General features: G+C 42.5%; 2 protein-coding genes across 2 annotated transcripts; both read right to left on the bottom strand.

The window, feature by feature from the left end:
• Positions 1-1,033: 1,033 nt before the first annotated feature.
• On the bottom strand, positions 1,034-3,844 carry LOC307241239 (acidic mammalian chitinase-like; the record flags this gene model as incomplete). The annotated part of the gene is made up of 11 exons (XM_080015279.1): positions 1,034-1,413; positions 1,505-1,637; positions 1,792-1,908; positions 1,996-2,178; positions 2,261-2,384; positions 2,487-2,611; positions 2,750-2,915; positions 3,012-3,068; positions 3,336-3,540; positions 3,679-3,708; positions 3,817-3,844. 11 exons carry the CDS (start codon positions 3,842-3,844, stop codon positions 1,034-1,036), a joined length of 1,548 nt encoding a protein of 515 aa, XP_079871405.1.
• Positions 3,845-7,716: 3,872 nt separating this feature from the next.
• nfascb (neurofascin homolog (chicken) b) lies at positions 7,717-18,503 on the bottom strand. Its single transcript, XM_080014940.1, has 25 exons — positions 18,379-18,503; positions 18,164-18,269; positions 17,884-18,074; positions 17,682-17,804; positions 17,210-17,428; positions 16,602-16,713; positions 16,185-16,372; positions 15,966-16,097; positions 15,703-15,846; positions 15,494-15,605; positions 15,200-15,363; positions 14,952-15,099; positions 14,705-14,829; positions 14,526-14,627; positions 14,186-14,383; positions 14,025-14,095; positions 13,681-13,903; positions 12,355-12,470; positions 12,034-12,244; positions 11,768-11,890; positions 11,364-11,537; positions 11,018-11,149; positions 10,594-10,678; positions 9,821-9,856; positions 7,717-9,700 (listed from the first exon to the last, which is right to left on the bottom strand). Exons 1-25 carry the CDS (start codon positions 18,452-18,454, stop codon positions 9,466-9,468), a joined length of 3,546 nt encoding a protein of 1,181 aa, XP_079871066.1. The 5' UTR covers positions 18,455-18,503; the 3' UTR covers positions 7,717-9,465.
• Between the last annotated feature and the right edge of the window lie 1,261 nt (positions 18,504-19,764).

A 19,764-nucleotide genomic window follows, 5' to 3' on the forward strand; every position in this document is an offset into this window, starting at 1 on the left:
CTCTGCAGAATAAATATCTTAAATACTCTCAGTTTGTTCCCTGTAGCGACACAGGGTTAACCTCACCGCCCGTGAGAGTTCTCCAACAGCCTCATCTCCATGACAGGTTTTCTTCTATTGAACGACCTTCTTTGCCTACGTTGCCATCAGACAAAGACAGCAAAAACACGTATACTGTATTGCACTAATACAACCTCCATCTTAATTGCTTTTTGAATAAGAAAATATCTCATGTAGTCTTGCTTCGCTGCTTTATCCAAAACGTTCATTAAAATAATTTAGTCAAGAATGTTTTAATTCATTGAGATTTATTCACATAGAATGTATACTATATTATTTATGACTTCTATATTCCAAATAATTGTGTTCTACGCATGCCCTGACAATTGTTTTGTTTTTGTTTTTGAGGAAAACAATCGACATATTCATGACTCAAATTTCCAAATGCTCTAGAAATGCAAAATACACTCACCTTCCAGGCTCTGTCATGGACTGTGTTGTGATGCCTGTGAAAAGTCCTTTTATGAACACGTGTTGTGTATGCAGCCCAGATCTCTCCCTGGATCTGGTTCAACACTAAATTATCGGGGTAAATGGGGCTGGAGTTCAGCTTACTATGCCTTCCATGTTGTGAAATACTGTAGTATTGAATTGATTTATTCCAGGAGGATAACAGCGGCATTTAGGGGGCTAATTTCGGGAGCTTAACATCACTGTAAATAGCTTCCCCGATATGTAACTTGATTGCGATATGCACTGATGATGTACTCTCCCTCTGAAAGCCTTTATAAAATAATTATTACTTATTACTTGCAGCAAAGTAATTAACAAAACTAAATATGTCATGACTTGTTGCAGGAACTAATTTGACACTGACTCTTAGACAATGCAACCCTTTTTCTTTGGAACTGGTAATATGGCTGATTTCATGATTATGGGCTGAAATACAAATACAAGAATACAAGTTGAAAATAATTTATACAACTTTGGGCGAACACAAACATTTTTTATGTGAATTATTCAACGTCAGGTGCTAAGACCAGTTGCAGCACTTGCAGCTTTCGTTGTAAACGAGTTTCGCAGGGCATCTCTGGAGGTGCGTGACTCCGTTGGCGCATTGAATGAAGGAGCCGGTGTCTTTGTCGTTGCTGTAGAGGCCGTCCGCCCTTCCCGTGCAGAAATCTCCCGGACTGGGGATGGAAGTCGTGCTGCGGGTGGTGGTGGGAGTGGTGGTGGGACTGGTGGTGTAATTGGCGGTGGGACTGGCGGTGGAAGTGGTGGTGGGACTGGGGGTGGAAGTGGTGGTGGGACTGGGGGTGGAAGTGGTGGTGGGACTAGTGTTGCATGCAGTCGGGTCCACTGTAGTTGTGGTAACTGGTTGCCCTGTGGTTGTAGAAGGGGGCGCGGGCAAATCTGATGACGAGAAAAGAAAAACAGTGTCAAATAGGACAAAGTGATTCGATAACAACTTCTTACATGCTGAACCATGTGTTGAGATTTTTACCTGAATCCAGAAGGGCTCGCAGGTAGCCGATGAGAGGGTAGTTCCCCTGTCCACAGAACTGTCCCTGGAAGTCATCCAGGTCCAGAGCCCAAATGAAGGCTCCTTTAAATTGATTTTCTTTCAGATAACGTACCTAGGGAATAACAGTGAATTTATCACATTTACACGATTACCCAGCAAAAAAACAACTTATGAGATGTTTTTATTATTCTTATTTTTCATTTGTCCATTTTAATAACGGAGTCGTAGACAGGTGCCTCAGAATGACAAAATTCTGCTGTTGCTACCTTGATTTCATAGCTCTCCCTGTTATCAAATCCAACCCACTCGTTTCCTTTGGTGGCATAGGGCACCATTTGGTCATCAATCCATTGCAAATTGGCTTCGTTGAGGAAGGTGCAAATCTGGTGGAAGAATTTCACATACAAACACAATGGTCAATGCAGTGGTTCAGTTAGTGATAAACATCCATGAATAAACTCTTTACTGACCTCATAGTAGGACCAAAATCCTGCCTCCCGAGTGAAGGGGCCGGCAGATGCAGCTCCATTGGTCGGCGCTCCCACGCCATTTGCTGCTGTGGTCATGCGAAACGTACGTCCATAAGTGGCAAAACCGACTGTAAGCTTCTCAAGGGGAGCTCCGTTGTCGCGCCAGTACATCATCGCATAGTGCTACAGATGAAATAGACACCAGTCAGTTACAATTCTACGGTAGGAAAAGCATCGCCTGACATCCATGGAGGATTTTACTCACAACGTTGAAGTAAATATTGTTTCCCTCATCGGTAGAACCTCGGTACAGGGGACTGTTGTGACCGGTGAACGTCTCCCACGCTCCGTGGAAGTCGTAGGTCATCACATTGATAAAATCTAGATATCTTGAAACATGAACAAAATCGAACAATTATTGTCACATTTTCAGCATGATGACCTTGTTTTTATCTTGTTTTGGTAATCCACATCCAGCCACATTCACTCACTTCGACACCTCAGCGATCTGGTAGCCGCTGTCAATATTTGCCTTCCCGGCCGCCACTGCTGCAGTAAGCATCAGCCTGGGTCTTCTGCTCTCGCTGGCCTCCTTTTCAAAGGCAGCAAGTAGCTCCTAAACAGACAGAGATTCAGTTGTGGACAGGTGCACATGTATAAATAATGTGCATATTCAATGTGGTCGATTTACTGCGGTTAAAATTCATAGTTTCTAAGTTTGTTTACAAAGGTAGATCTTTGTTCCTAGACTGACCTTGAGGAGCGCTGTGTACCTCTCTTTGTCCTCTGGAGGGCTGCCTCGCGCCCCAGGGTACTCCCAGTCCAAGTCCAGGCCGTCGAAACCGTGTATTCTCAAGAAGCTGATGGACGACTGGATGAATTTCTGGCGGTTAGCAGGAGACGAAACCATGATGGAGAATCTGGAAAGATGTATAAATTTACAATCTTTATTATGAATCGGATGAAGAGTATCATAAAGCATTACTAAACTAGTTAATAAAGCATCATAGACTTACTGCGTAGAGCCAAAATTCCACCCGCCGACAGCCAGTAACGTCTTCAGCTCAGGGTTTCTGTAAATATGCAAAATGTGATTTTATGCACCGGATAAATCAAATTGAAGAGCTATGGCAGGGGTCAAGTGTGTTTGTATGATTGGTTGTAAAAGTACGGTTGCGAGTACGGTGTGGGTATTAATATAAATATTGATAGACATTCTATACAGGATGAATAAGTATGTATACAATAATATGGGTGTGGATAACCACGGATGAGTAATTACAATGTTGTTACAACACTATTACAATATATTGCACACCCTGCATGCATGCGCAACTCACCTGTTCTTGAGATTATTAAAGGCCTTGTAGAGAACATCGTCGTTCCACTCGTAGAAGGTCAGCTCGTTGGCGTAGTTGATGATGGAGAAGGCGTAGATCAGATGTGTGCAGAGGTAAGGGTCCACGTTAGAAGGCATGTATCTGCCAACACCAGGTCTGTACTGGGACCAGTTGGTGAAGTAACAAACCAGTCTGGTGGATGACACTGTTGGATATGACGGGAAGCACAGTTACAACGTGTGTGTAAAATAAATAAATGAATGAATGAATGAATGAATGAATGAATGAATGAATAAATGCAGAGAAAGAAGAAAACGGAAAATGTGTCAAAATGTACACATACCCATTTGGAGAGACATCAAAATGGTCAATCCTAAAAAAATATATATAAAACAAATTTGAGGAACAGAACTGAAGCTCTATATTTCACAGGAATACTACATGTTATTGACTTAAAAACAACATTTGGAATCCAAATTACCAGCAAGAATGGTTAAACGAGCCATCATGTCTCTGCCAACGTGTAGCTCCCCTTAGAGTGGCCTGAAATAATGAAATATGTCTTTAATATGCATCATTTTGTCTCCTATAATGTTTGCTTTTACACAGCTCTCCGTGATATGGGCTGTTAAATATTTATCACCACATCTCATTCTGCTTACATTGTCTTTTCCTATGCTGTCTAAATTGTCCCTGCATGGCTTTCCTACGGTTTGATAAACGTAGTATTCCAGTTAAAGGAGCATAGACTTACCGCCTTGAGGTTCCTCAGCGAGAGACGGGTCTGCCTCGGAGACGGCGGGGGTCCAAGTCCTTTATAAATGTGAGATAAGTCAGTGACAAAGGTGGAATTCCGATAAAAAGCAAAGGACAATACAGGACAAGATGTGCGTGCGAAGGTTAATAATGGAAGACTGCAATAAAAGCCCATAAGTGGACCAGTCATAAATACATACAGTATATTGTCTGATAAAGCTGTATTAGAACAGGTACGACTATGTAAACATGCCTCTGGTATCTGGATTGGCTTCAAAAACTGTCTATTCAACACAATACAATCTAAAAGAAGATGTATTTTATTATAATTATTATTATTATTATTATTATTATTATAAAATAATAAATAATTATTGTACGGCAGCCTGGAAAACCAACTTTGTCCTAATACACAAACGCGAGCTCCGACTTTACCCACGATGCACTGCAGCTCTTGTTCTTCTTGCGCAGACTGCATGAAACGGCTCGCTATGCTTAAAACCAGGATAATCGCGCTAGAAAAAGACAGAGATGCACTTCAGGATACAGTCCCAAGGTCGCCCATAACTGGTGAGCTAGCTTAGAAAGTTGCTAATGGATGATACTTTCACTGTTATTTTTTCCCCAAAACTTGACGAGACAAAGACAGTACTAAAGAAACCAACCGAACAAACAGCGGGTACTGCCTACTGGCATAAGATCGGTGCCATGCCCAAAAAGAAAGGCAAAACGAAGGAGAATAGAACTGGGCAGTTATGGCTCGCTGGCTCACTCCACTCCAAAGGCTGGGCTGGCGAGGGTAGCGAGCCAGAGTAGCACTCCGCACTCTGGGCTGAGCGGAGTGCGGGAGAGACCGGCACAAACCGTTGGGATTATCCAGCCGCCGACCCTACCACGACAGAATGGATTTGAACCACTGAGAGTCGTCGGCGGACAACTTGCGGAAAAGTGACGAGAGACGGACCGTGAGGGTCTCGCCGGGCGGTCGAGCCGGGCACGGGTCCACTATCCTGCCGCGGCAAATTGACCTAACCCGTTGTGGGAGATTGTGCAATTAGGTACATACGCGGTAAGAAGATTGAAACATCCTGCTCCCCAGGTGCGACAGTCAGTCATATCAATCGGAAGATAACCACAATTTTATCGGAAAGTCCAACAGCTACTCAAGTCGCTGTGCGTGGGGGTTTCAGTGCGATTCGCAGAGAACAATCGGAACTGCTAAAGAAGGACTTTACCGAACTCTGGGACACCGGACAAATTGGAAATGAAGTCATTCATCGGCGGACCCCTTCCAGCAGTTGATAGGGGATCTAATAAGTTCAGCCGTCTACTTGGACTGAACACACGGCCTTCCAGAACCTGTTGTGAAAGAGGAAGGGATTTTATTGACAATTTCACCGACGCCAACCCTCGCCACCTCGTGAATGAAATGTGCCATCTTAATGAAGTTGCCTCGCCTTGTTTGAGCCGCGCAGTCGCAAAGACCTCGTGGTTGAAGTTTCACCCAAAATGATCCACATACGGAGCAAATATTAGCAAAAAAAAAAAAACACGAGCGTATTTTGTGCGTTTTTGCCAGTACGCCAGTCCAAAATATGTCCAACCCGGCTAAAGCTACCTGGAAGACTTGCTTCCACGTAAGCTAGAAACACGGTTGAGGGGTTGTTTAAACCGCTATGTCACAGGCGTCCCGTGGTTTAAATGTAAACCAAATCCATCCACATACGGAGCAGATATTAGTGAAAAACAGAATGACTTTGACCCAAAATATTCAGTTGGTCTGGTTACACGCCACACGTCTCGTTCGAAAATGAACTAGATGAGATTTACAGGAAGACGCTTTATGAGGTCATCATATTATTAACTATAAATGTACAGATTCAGATTTAGAATGTCCAGCTGGACCGTGTCTAGTGTGCGGAGTGGACAGAGGCGTTCTGTACTCGTGACAAATAAACCTCTTGAATCTCTTGAATCTTGTTTCACGTAACCAAACTATCGATCGACGTGTGTATTTATATAGATTCTTACCTGATAAATGATCTGTTCAAGTAAAATCCGTGGTCCACAATGCTTTTCCGGATTAATAACAAATACAATAATCGACATGGTTCATCATGGCGTTCACTGGAAAGCACTGAAATCCGTGACTTAGTGATGAGTTCAAAATCCAACGATAATTACTAATAGAAATACCTCAACGTTATTTGTATTTCATGGAAACATAACGTACTGAACATGTAATCGAAGTAAACTCAGCTAAACTTTACAAATACTTAACGTAATTTCAGCTATTGTAAATCTATGTGAATGCGTCATAATTGACGTATAACAACCACAGCTTCATCTCCCGTCGCTGACACTGCGGCTACTTCAATGCCTTCAAGGTAAGATGAGAATTACAAGATGTAGTTGAAAATAGAAAATAAAAGACTTTGTTCGTCACGCACAAACATTTTCGTACAGCTAAACGCAACAAACTTTAATCAAAAGGCAGAAAGTGTTTGTTATATATATTAACAAATATATATTATATATATATTATAATATTAACAAATTATTCCATAATAATCATAATTCAAAATTATTGTTGAAGTTACATAAATGTTGTTTGCGTTACAGTATAGACAAGTTAGATATTAAACAGAATTTTCAAATTATTCACAGAAATAGTAGTAACAGAAGTCCAATAAAGTAGCAATTACAAATAAATTTATTTATATATATTTTTTTAATTAAATATATTTATTATTATTGTTAGGAAAACAATAATAATTATTACTGAGTTGTTTTTGTCACCGTTACAGATGCTGAAAATTAGCAGAAAACATGAGTCAATAAAGATTCTGATATTTAAAACAATAATTCCATGATTGTAACGACGTTATGATATATATATAAATCACATTTATGTTCAGGTCACTCTGAAGGTCAGTCACAATATACTAAAATAAACTATGGACGTAACTACCCGATGTAAGTCCACAATGTTTGATGTTTATACATTTAGTAAATTGTGATGCATTTCACGTAACACAAATAACTATAATACGTACCTAACACAAATAAGCTTGACCCCATGTATTGCTGCTATATTTATTATTATTATTATTATTATTATTATTATTGTTGTTGTTGTGTTGTTTTTGTTGTTTACCTGAAGGACCTTTTTTTCCAACTTTTTCAACAACAAAAATGACAAATGTCTAAAGCGTGTAAGTTTCATAATGTGTCCTGTGCTATTATAGGGTGTCTGAGAATATTTGATCAACATTTTCACATTCATTTGGCACAGCAAGTTCAATAGGATGCAAGTCCAAGGCTTCTGAATCCAAATCTAGATAAACCAGATTAAGTTACAGTATTAGATAATTCTTCAGTTCAAATAAGTCACCTCTGCATGAAGTAATCATTCACGCCTTATCTGGGTTTGTTTTAGTAGCCATTCGGACCATCGTTCGGTATTCGGTATCGCCAATAAAACTTTTACCCCAACTGACCCCAACAATAGTACAAGATAAGTGGAATTTATCAAGAACAAATAAGTCAAGAAAATATAAGGTGTGCTCTATCAAGTGTTATTTTATGTGATTTACAGATATTCAAGTATTAACCTGACATGTCTTTTACAATATGAAGTAAATAACTATATCCATATGACCAAAACATGATCTTATCTGTGAGAGACAGTTTTTCACCTTAGGTTTGTGAAGAAAGTGCTCCACAAAAATGTTTAAAATCTCACATTTTAAACAGAAAGCAAGGTCTTTATTTACTTGAGGGCACTCTGGTCATGTTACAAGGTGACGAAAACAAAACAAGACGATGAAACATAAGCATGATCCACATCCACATATACTTTTGACTTTCGTACATTTTGAAGTGGGCTGAAAAGGAAACGCCTGAACACCATTTGACACAGAAGAATATCCGTCTGTCAATTTGTATAAAGGGTTCTTGGCTATTTTACTGCAAGCTAATCCCCAGCGGATTTGCCTGTTTCTCATGTCTCGCCGACGAATAGCGAGCTGACGCTGCACATGAATCCTATACTGTATATGCGGGGGAATTTATCGCCGTTTACAGAACATCAAGAATATTTTGATGAGTCCGGTCGAGCCAGAACGGAAGATCAGGGAAATATAGCAGAGATTTCTGTGACCCTTGACACCAGGTATAGGCATTTTATACTGAATAATTGATGACAAGAATTTCATTACATCTTGTTTTGCACTTAATTAGTGACCACCAGTCACTCCTTAACCTTCTCAGTCTGAGCTTCAGTGGGACACAATGCACTCCCACTTAATTTGGAGTGATTCCCTTTGCGTGGGAGTGTCACGAGGCCTATTCATGGGACATTTTTCACAGGCCCAGCGTGTCTTTGTTCCAGGCTGCTACACCTAAAAAATGCATGCAAACGGAAATGATGTACGTGTTTGTTTGCATGTAGAGCAGGGAAGTGAGATCCGATCATGAGTGGTGGCTCGAGACGCATGTGGAGACGCATTCTGGGTGTGAACAGACGTACATACAGTAGAGCTGTCCACTTGTGATCGGATCACCTAAGACGCGTCATAATGCCTAGTGTAAACGGGACGTGTGGGACGCGATGCACTCCTTCATTTGGAGTGATTCACTTTGCGTGTGAGTGTCGTACCGGTGAGACCTATCCATGGGACATTTTACACAGGACCGGCCTGTTTCTGTTCCAGGCTGCTTCCACATGTAACATATAATTGTGCCATCAAAATTAGGTCATTAAACACATGTTAATGTATAGAGTCGACCAAAGGGCGGGTGAGTGTGTGAAATTCTCGCGAAATGGGAATAGTTTTCGACGGCCGTTTTCAAAAAAAGCGTCTGAAGCCCTTATGTCACATTATTAATACAATAAACAAACAGAACAGTTGTTATTTAATTGATAAAAAAAAAAACTAAAGCAAGTCTAATTGTTCCACCTTCAAGGATGCAAGCGCTTTTATCAACATGATAAACTTATGAACTCCTCTACTGTTTGATGTGCAGTCAGTGTCTCTTCATTAGTACTTTGATAATCAAACATTAGCACATGTACAGTTCCAAACACGCGCATAACCAATCTTGCACGCACGCACGCACGCACGCAAACACACTATCTGCAGACGGACTGTCACATCAGTTACCTTCTGGTAAAAATGTCAATTGAGAGCAAGGTGCAAGGTGAGAGGGCAGAAGGGACAAAAGGCTGTTTAGGTTTCGTCTCGGAGGACCAACATGGCTACCAAGCCACCGCCAGTTTGTTCCAGTACAACATGGAAGTCAGTGAGCTCAGAGGCCCGGTTCAAACGAGGTGAAAGGTCCGGGGGGGGGGGGGGGGGACACTTGGAGAGGTTTATGCCAGGGAGTAGATTGCGTTCATCGGCGAGTGGAGCTCCAGACTGGCGCCGAAGTCCATCTCCTCCCGGACCTCCCTCCTGCTCCCCGTGTACTGGCCGATGAAGGAGCCGTCCTCGTTGAACGGGATCTCCCCTCCGTCGCCGTAGTCCACCAGACTGTCGTCGCTGTCACTCCGCTTCATCATGGCCTCCACGGTGGCCTGGCCTCTTTGAATTCCTCTCTCTTCCTCTCTGTAAAAAAAATTATTATGTGTTAAAGTATAGCATAGTATTATGGGCTGCAGTTCACCAGGTTAATCCACTATTAGATTCAGGTTTACAACTCAAGTAATACATTAATAATGTACTTACCGCCGGGGGAAGGGAAGGGTGGAGACCCGTGCGATTCTGAAAATATTCAAGGTTTTTTGGTCAAGGAAACTTTCCATGTGAAAATAAATCATGTGAATATACTTTTTTTTTTGCGCTGTCTGAACATATCCCACTGTTACTTGGCCATTAAGTATCGTTACAGCTGCCCAAACAAAAACGATTTAAACCCAACCAGAATCATGGAGTTGAGGTGTAAATAGTGTCAATGTGTCAATGCTTAGTTTTTCATACCTTTCAAGAGACCTTGAATAATCCAGAGCGAAAAGAATAGGGTTGGAAGTTTGGGAGAAACGTTGATTTAAAATAGAAAAGGTAGGGTGAATAGGAAAAAAAATCAGAAATATCCGTTATTTCGTTAAAGGAGTTATGAAAATAAAGACATTACTACTGTTCTCCACATTAAGTTTCTCTGATCTCTGATTTGTATTTTTAATTTCTTTAGCTATCTCTTATTTAAAAAAAACAACATGAAGCTATTATTATTATTATGCATAGCTGTTGAGTTACATAAAGTAAAAAGAAAACATATTCTTTTTTAGTTATTAGCATTGTAATGACCTCTTCAGAGTTCAGTAAAATGTACATAGCGTGCCATCGATATTGGTACCTACTGTATTTGAGGATACTTTGACTGAAATTCAATTTTATCAAACAAGATGGCAAGATATAGTACGGGCTGTTAAGACGTTGGTATCTTACGTCATTTTCTTTAACAGCAGAGATGCTACTGTAGATGTTCATTTCCAGTTTACTGTCTGAAATCGTACCGATAATCAAATGATCCCTCCTGATCCTTGTCATCCACCAGCTCCAGAGAAATGTCTTTTTTCTCCCGCACTAAGAAATTAAAACTGTTACTTTCATCACAATATGATACACAAACATTAACATTTTATTGCTTTGAAAAATTACTTTTTCTTTCAGCGGTGTTGTACGCGTTGAGATATTAACTTTAAATGGTCGTACACAGGTATATAGGCTGACCTCAAATTCATCAGGTCATGAGGTCTGGGAAAGGTAGAGTCACATAACACACATAAGCTATTGTCATATGGGTAAACAGAAAATTCCTTCCGGCCGTCGTGACTTCATATTCCTTCCAGCCTGAGGTTTGAGGAAAGACTGAGTGAGGTGGGGTAAGGTCGGGTGAGGAAGGATTCACGACCGCAGCGGTACCTGGGTATTTCCCCCCGCGGCTCCTCTTGATGAAGCAGACGATCAGAAGGATGATGACGATGACGGCCACGGCGCACATTATCCCAATGAACCAACCCTGAGTGGAGAGATCGACCTGGTCCCGAGCGTAGGCTGTGGAGATTCAAATCCAAACTTTCACACCTAGAGGGTCTATACTATAAAATTAGGAAATTTGGAATTTGGTAATTTAGAAAGTTTATGATCATTTTAGCTGGGAGCCCCCTTGAACCCCCTTGAACGTCCCCCGGGTGATCTCCCAACCCCATGTCGAAAACCACTTACACACAGCTAAATTTGTTGACAAGTGACCAAAGTAGCGAAATACCTTCGGTGGTGTAGTGGGGTGACTCCTCAGTGTACCACTCCCCGATCCCGACCTGAGTTCTGGCCGCCAGGGAGAACCTGTATCGGGTGTAGCGGTCGTACCTCCGGACAGAGAAACTCGTGACATTGGGAAGGAACTCCTCGTCTCGCATCTCCTCCCCCCTAGTGGCGTTCACTGTGGTCAGAGCAAACTGAAGTGACCATTAAGAACCCAGGACACGCTATGACCTGAAGTGCCTCACCTGTAGGAGAACACTCAACACTCTGAAGAACCCTCTCCAGGAGCTGTGGTGGTCTTTGAGTGTGTACTTGAGTGTGCTATTGGATCATGTGGAACTCAAGTGTCCCTCTCAAATGTGGATGCACATTATAAAGTGTCATTTGAGTTGGAAAAAACGTTTTCACCTGTCTGGTACTTTAGGGAGTAGCCAGTGATGATGCCGTTGGGCTCTGCCGGACGGTCCCAGTCGACCCAAATGGTGTCCAGATGCCGCTGTTGGATCCTGAAGGCTCTGGGAGCAGACGGTACTGTGGACGGACACACCGGGGAAGACAAGAACAAGCAAACGCTGTGGGAATGTCCGGTTCGAGCTTCCTCCACTGAGGGAAACAGAATGAGGCCTTTCATGCATTTCATGAAAGCTTCAGAGGTTAAAATAAACTGTCCTCACCCCCTTCGTGTGTTGAAAATTCAATTGTGTTGCTGGCTGGGCCTTCGTATCTATTGTTGGCCACCACTATGTACATTTTGTAATTGCTGTAGGGGAAGAGCCCCGGAAGGACCCCGCTGAAGCCAGGGTCATTGGCAGGGAAGCCTTTAGATTTCATGGCTCTGCTGACGCTGAGCCACCTTAGCCGGCTGCTGTCCCTCCAGAAGTACACCTAAGACACGGACACGGCGCACAGATCTTATGGACGGATGTTTAGGATCAAATTAGACAGTCTGTTCATTTTTCATGTCTAATGGCACCACAAATGCACACTGAACTCACTTTGTACTCTTTCAGTTCTCCCATGATGGAGTTGCGAGACACCGGGTCCCAGTACACCGTCACTTGCTCGCTCTCTATGTCGGACACTCTCAAGTTAAGGGGTGCGGTTAGTGGCCCTGGGAAAATGTCAATGACCATGAATAATCTACTATTTTTTGAACATCACATTCATGAAAGCTATTGCAAAAATTGTAAATGCATACAAAATACAACTTTAAGTTAACTGTACTGAAATTAAATACTTTTATGGTATCCATAGAATTGCAATCATGTCATTGCGTATTGAAACATTGTGTGGCATTCAATGGCAAATGTATTTATTTATTTGTTTTAAAGATGTCAACCACTATGTTACAGTAGAAGGAATTTTGTTTTCAAAGTTGGATCTAAACGTTTTTAGATTCAAGAATGACATCTGACTTTTAACTTAGTATTTTTATTATATTTTAAAATAGAATAGCTGTGTCATTTAGCAATCTGACACGTCTGCACAGTGTTTTTTAGGGAAATCATTTGAACGGGTCGAGACCTCAGCCCTGATGGCAGCGTCTCAAAGTGACGATTTAAGAGATGAGCTAGAAGATCCGATATGCATTCTCCTTTCTTGATTAGGCGCTCCTCATAAAGCTCCTTAGTTGTTATTTCCAATAATTTTACTAGGCTCCGATACACTGTCGCCAGTTTAATATTCTGTATGTTGTTAAAAGCACCATACCAAGTTCAAATGAAGGTCAACACAGACTCAGTGAAGCAACTACAGGTAAAACGCATTGAGGAGTGATTAATTAACATTGTGTCCTCTGAGCTTGTTAAGGAAACCGATTTGACAGGCGTTTGGCTTGCTGTCGATGACATTTGGCTCGATAGGTCAGTTTGTTTTGTAAGGTTGTACCCTGGTATTTGTACTACTCCACTTCCTGTTTTGTTTTGGCTCCAACAGAGTTGGAGCTGTCAACAATCACAGAGCCATCTGAATATTTAATGAATGTTGTTCTAGGGCATTCATCCATGTATAGTGTGAATAACACTGGTGAGAACACTGAGCCCCGTGGTGCACCAGTATGATGGCTCTTTATGAAAAACATGGAGTTGTTAGAAGTTGTTAAGAAATACATTATGTAAAGAACAAGAGTTCTTTACATAAGTTCCGTATCCATTCAATAAACCAGGTAGAGCAAACTCTTCATATACAAATGACTTCCAGCCCTGTGTCTGAGGCAGCCCCGCAATGAAAAAGTGTAAATGTTCTCTCTTTTTTTGATTGCTCTTTGATTGATCTTAACAGACATTGATAGACTGACAGATGTTTACGTGCTCAATACTTACGGTCTTCTCCAGAATAGCCGATGACGACTGGGGACTCAGGGCCGAGTCCAAAGTCATTGACTGCCTGGACTTTGATATCATAAGGAGTGAACGTGTCAGCATCATAGATGTAGTATCTCAACCACTTGGTAGTTGCGTTTTTCCACTCCTCTCTTGAATCCCTCCTCTTCCACCACACCAGATATTTTAAATGGGGCCCGTTCCACTCTCTGTAGGTAAGCGGCTGATGACGGGGGCATTGCACGAGGAAATCATAATCAGCAGTGCGCAGAATAACTTCATTTCCATTTTGATTGGAAAATTATCTTAAAAAAATAATTTGCGTTAGCACAACTATCTATCACCTCCCAGCTGATCTCCATGTTGTTCCGCCATGTCCCCACTCCACGGATGTTCTTTGGAATTACATCTGGGGCTGCAGGGACAAAAATGGGCATCCATGACTTCAACGCTGCCTATTTGAAGGTGATCAAGCACAGCTCTGCTTTGTGAGCCTCAAACTCACGTGCACCGCTGGTCTGGAAACGCATGGACGGACGGCTTGGACGACTCAGTCCGATGGCGTTGATGCTGATGACCCGGAACTCATAGTAACTGAAGGGTGAGAGCTGCAGGATGACCGAGTTGAGGGTCCCGGGATATGTCGACAGGTTTCGCCACTTGCCAGGCAGCCAGTCGTCCTCATCGTACTGCACCAGGAACTCTGAGGAGGGAAGAAAAGCCATTCTAAAAACAATGGGAGTTCTTATTTTTATACTCGATCTCAGTCTTTTAAGAAGATCAGCGTGGCACAGGAAATGGTTTTCATCTCCAGTCCACATCAACTTATCATGAGTGTTTGCTACCTGTGATGGGGCTGTTGTTGCTGTCTCCCGGAACCCAAGTAAGCCTGATGCTGCGCTCATACGGATCTGATAGCTCGAGGTCAGTGGGAGGCTCCGGACGGTCTGCAAGAAAAAGGACCGGAAGGTTAAAAAGCACAGCAAAGGTTTTGCCCCTCTATATACTTTAAAGCGTTCCGTACCCATCACCATGAGCCGAGCAGAGGCGGATTTCTGGTCCATCTCGGTCTTGATGAGACAGGTGTAGTTGCCATTGTCTCCTCTGTTAACGTTTGTGATGACCAGATTGGATTCGTCCATAGAGATCCTGAGGGTGTCATACAAATATGTTTTCTGATGTCAACAGAATAAAAGAGCGACAATATGTTTGTCCTGGCACAGATATCCTTTGAGCCTCGTGAGAAAGTGTGGTGGATTGACAGGGCTCACCTCCAGCTAAATGTGACTGATCCTTTGTCTTTCATCCAGGAGGTTGTGACCGGGGTGCTAACATCAGCTTTTACCCCGCACTCAAGGCGCACGTCAGTTCCACGGATAACTTTCATGCTCTGTGGTCTTTTGACAATCACAGTGGGCTCTGCAAAGAGTGGATGAAAACACTACTAGTTTATTTCATTGTTTATTCATATATGGGTAAAGCCTCTTTGTCAGAGCTCAAAGTGACCAAAAGAATGAACCTTTAACTTCTATTCGGACTTGACTCTCATCTCGGCCTGCGATGTTGCTCACTATACACAGGTAAGTTCCCTGGTCGTCAATACGGATGTGCTTGATCTCCAGAGTCCCATTACTGTGGATCCTAAAACGGTTTCCCTCAAGATTCCCCTGTCCGTATTTAGACCTATAAGAACAAGAACACAGGGGAAAACACATCTATAGACTATATACAGTATCTATACACACAGGAACATAGACACATCAAGCAGATGTGTGAAGACGAATGTGTTTTTATAGAAAAAGCTTCTCCTCACCAGCGCAAGTCAGGCACAGGAGACCCAAAATAGCGACAGTCCAGAAGCGTGCGGCTGCCCTCCACCACCTTGACAAGGTCATTCCTGGGCGCCAGGATACGCGGTGTTGCATCTATGGATATACAATACCAGAAAATAACTTTGCTATAGGCAGAATTTATTTTGAGCTGTATGATCATTTTGCACAGTATGCTAATGTCGTAACTCACGTAATACGTTGACAAAAGCATTGGCCAATAAGTAGCCAAACTGATTGGAGGCGTTGCATTGATAGACACCAGTGTTCGCAAGGGTCACGCTACGAAAGATCAGTGTATCCCCTGACAACTGCCTGCTGGGGTGTGGTGTCGCAGCTGGAACAGAAACGAGTAGAAAATAATTCATAACAATCCTTGTTAAATGGAGGGATTGTTTCCTCTCTTTTATATTATTGAGAGCGCTTTTCTTACGTGCTCTTGTGCCAAACACTTACTTTCTATTGGCTCTCCATTGATGAACCAGCTGATCGTTGGCCTGGGGATTCCATCAGACTGACATACAAGGTTTCCATTTTCCTCAGGGGCCAACACCAAATCAGTGGGCTTCTCCAGCCAAAATGGTGCCGCTGCCAGATAAAAGGCTTGAATCTAGTTCTGCCAGATTTTTGTGACAAAACCAAAATGTATATATGTATATATTTGATCTATCTCACCTTTGACTCTGACATTTATTGTTCGCTCGATGTATCCAATCTTATTGGTGGCTGTGCAGACGTATTCACCGGTATCTTCAAAAGAGGCCTTTGGGATTTTAATCATCTTGCTGAAGTTCTTCACTTTCATCCGTGATGTCACCACCAGTTGTCCTCCATCTTTAGTCCAGGTAATGTGAGGAGTTGGCCTTTGTTAACATAAAAAGATGTGCAACCCACTTACATTAAAAAACTATATAGATTTCAGAGAATGAGTGCCACCATTAGAAGATATACACACACATTGTCATTGACAGCGTTTTGTAGATAAAGGCCCTTTGTATCACTTCATTTGTCTCATTGATGTTGCACTAGCTAGCGGAGACCGTAGTGTGAGAGAAGTGGTGCCAAACAATGGGGCCTATTTCCTCCACTCACACTCCAGCAGCGATACACTCCAGCAGCAGCTCCTCGTCCTGCAGCACCAGGATGTTGTTGGAGGTTCCAGTGGGAGACAGCCAGGTGGGGGCAGCCTCGGCCACTGTGCGCGCTGTGTGGAGAACGCACCACAATACACCAGTCAGACATGACAGACCCCAAGCTCTCAAAAGACAAATAAACCTCTTGAATCTTGAAGCTTGACTGAAAAATGAGCAAGATACGTTAGTGAGTAAGGTCCAAGTCGAGCAAAACTCAAAGTGAGTTAATTTATTTCAGATAGGGAACCAGATCATGCGCTCACCACAACACTTGGTGAGTAAGTACAGTATGATGGCGAGTTTGAGATGGTTAGGATGACAATCATGGTTGTGTTAACTGTGGTTAAAAGCAGCAAAGGGGGAATTAAAAAGTGTTAGAGTTTGTTATGTAGTAATTCCATCTGCAGGCCTCGGCCTCTGTACAGACAAAAGTGGACTACAATATTTGTGTGGCATTACAGTATGCATCTAAGTATCAGTGAGTGAGCAGGTAGTGTTGCCTTACTCAACTAAAAGGCTCTGACCCTATAACATGTAGGCCATTCTCAAACAGCAGTCCATACTCACTCGTCAGCACCTTGACAACCACCGGCATCTTCTGCTGAATGCTATTCTTGTAAGGGAACCGGGCGTTGCAGCAGTAGTCAGTTGCAGAGTCGTTCAGGAGAATGTTGGAGAAGTACAGATCTCCATTGACTCCCATGGACACCCTGCGGTCCTGCCGCACGGGCTGCATGGTGGGGAACGCCGTCTGAATGGGCCAGCTGAACGGCCTTGCATAAGAACCTGAAATTGATATTGTGTTGTGGTCAACCTCAAAGTTCATGAAGTACGACTCAGAGGGTGAAACCTCTTTCGTCCAGAAAAGACTTAGTGAATACAATGGATACTGTTTAGGCTCGATGAGTTGGTACGTGACAATGCAGTTATTCTGCTTGCTATGTATGATTGACCTCACTTTGAGTATCATGGTCCTTAAGTGACATATTTATTTTATATATGCATTCATGAGCTATACTTATTTTAGACTAACACTTACAGCTGGACATCCAGTACGTCTCAGGTTTAGGAGGGCCGGGTGGGGGGTCGCAGGAAAGGACCAGAGGCAAACCAACACTGACCACTATAGGCTCTAAAATCTCCTTTGGCCAAAGAGGCGCTCCTAAGAGAAACACAGGAGACCAATTTTTAAAGTGTACAAAGGATGAGGATGAAGAAATAAATGAATGCTTTTTGCTCACTTGAAAGCCGCAGTCTTATCTTGTTCGAATATGCAGAACCATATTCATTTGAGGCGATGCACTGATACTCTGCCTCATATTTCTCTGGATCGTTCCAGGCGTAGATGTCTAGGGTCCCAGAGCGTCTGCGCATTGACGTCTGAGAGTCACGCGCCACATTCAAATACTTCCCATTGCGCCTCCACGAGAAACTATGGCAAATGTGAGGCATGAGACAAACCATGTATTGATTTGGAAGGATCAAAATAATTTATTCTGGTGGCTCGCAGGCAGCTCTTACATCGGATGAGGGTTTCCCTTGGCTTCACATTCTATGACCATGGTGTCCTTAGGGTCAACAATGTGGTCCTTCAACGACTGCTTTATGATAGTTGGAGGCTGTCTGACTGCACATGGATAAATAATTTACTTTAGTACATTTGTTATTTCATACACAACGATAATGTTAATGATGATATAATGATAAATGGGTAAACCAAGGCCCTGTGAACTCACTTTCCAGGGGGATGTCGAAGGCACATATGCTCTGCAACATGAGTAGCAGCAGGGTTGGTGTGACCAGAGTCTCCATCTTTCCAGTGCATGGAACCCACCAGTGCTTCTAGTCTGTTCATGCACCTATCCACAGTGAGGAAGTTCAATATAAATACATTAACATCACCTCTGTTTTGTGAAGTGTCACCCCATTTCTTTAAGGAATATCAAATGCATCACTAATCCCACTACACCATCCCTTCGCCACGATTACACCATCGGACCTCAACAGAGTGCTTCTTTGTTATTTCCACACGGCGTGTCCAATACCACAGCAGGGGAACAAACCCTCTCAAACCTATTGTTTTCCATTTATGAGAGTCCATCCCACTGCATAAAAGAATAAAGTAGCAGTATTTCAATTCTCAGAGACCGCAGAAATTGACTTGAAATAGAGCAATTCAGAATTTGGTCTGAGGGTATAATCTCTATATCATAATACAGCAAGATAAAGAAACCGAAATTGGATTGGTTCCAGTTCCTCGTCAAGTAAGAGCTATGAACAGCCATGTGCGGCTGAAGTTTTGAAATATCTCAGAACCGACAGTTGTAGTAATTGTTGTGCAGTTGATTTTGTAGACATTAAAAACTGGAACAATGAATCACGCTCCACCATTAATGTCAAGAAAATGTCCAGCATGCAACTTAAGCTTCCGCACCGGATGCTGTTTCCACCAGCCTACCTGCCTCTCATGTGAAGTCAAGTCATGGATCCCTCCTCCCCTCCTCTGCGGCTCCTCCACTTCATTGATAATTACAATGTCCCCGGGGGAATTATAGCAAATTTGCGTTGCATAACAATTATTCTCTCTGTGCTTGCGTCTGGCTAGTCAATCAGAGGCACCAGAAGAATGTATCAGCTTCAGCACAAGAGGTTCTGTCCGGCATTGCCACTTACGTACACCCTGCCCACCAATCCCATGAATAATGAATGAGCAGAGTAAACCTCCTACACATCACCCGCCTCAGTGTCTTCCATCCATCCACAGCCATAATGGCTGTCACAACATTTCTGAATGAATACACTAACACTATATGGCAGGAGGTCATATAGAATTATAATTGTATTCCTTCTGTGAGAAGGAATGCTGGGAAATGGGGATTCAAACTCATGTTCAAATTTATTTCTGGTGAAATTCGATCATGTATGATTGACACTTACTCAAACTTACAAACTATGGGATTTTTCAGCGCGCAAACACACTCACAAAAAACCCGATTCATGAACAATTTGCATTCCTTTTGGTGACGATGACATCAAAATGTGGGCTTTATTCTTGGCTCATGAGAACCTGGGAACAGAGCATGAAAGGAATATTTGTTTCCTTCTTATGAATTTTACATGTG

The sequence above is a fragment of the Zeus faber genome (assembly GCF_960531495.2).
Source record: "Zeus faber genome assembly, chromosome: 15".
Lineage (NCBI taxonomy): Eukaryota > Metazoa > Chordata > Actinopteri > Zeiformes > Zeidae > Zeus > Zeus faber.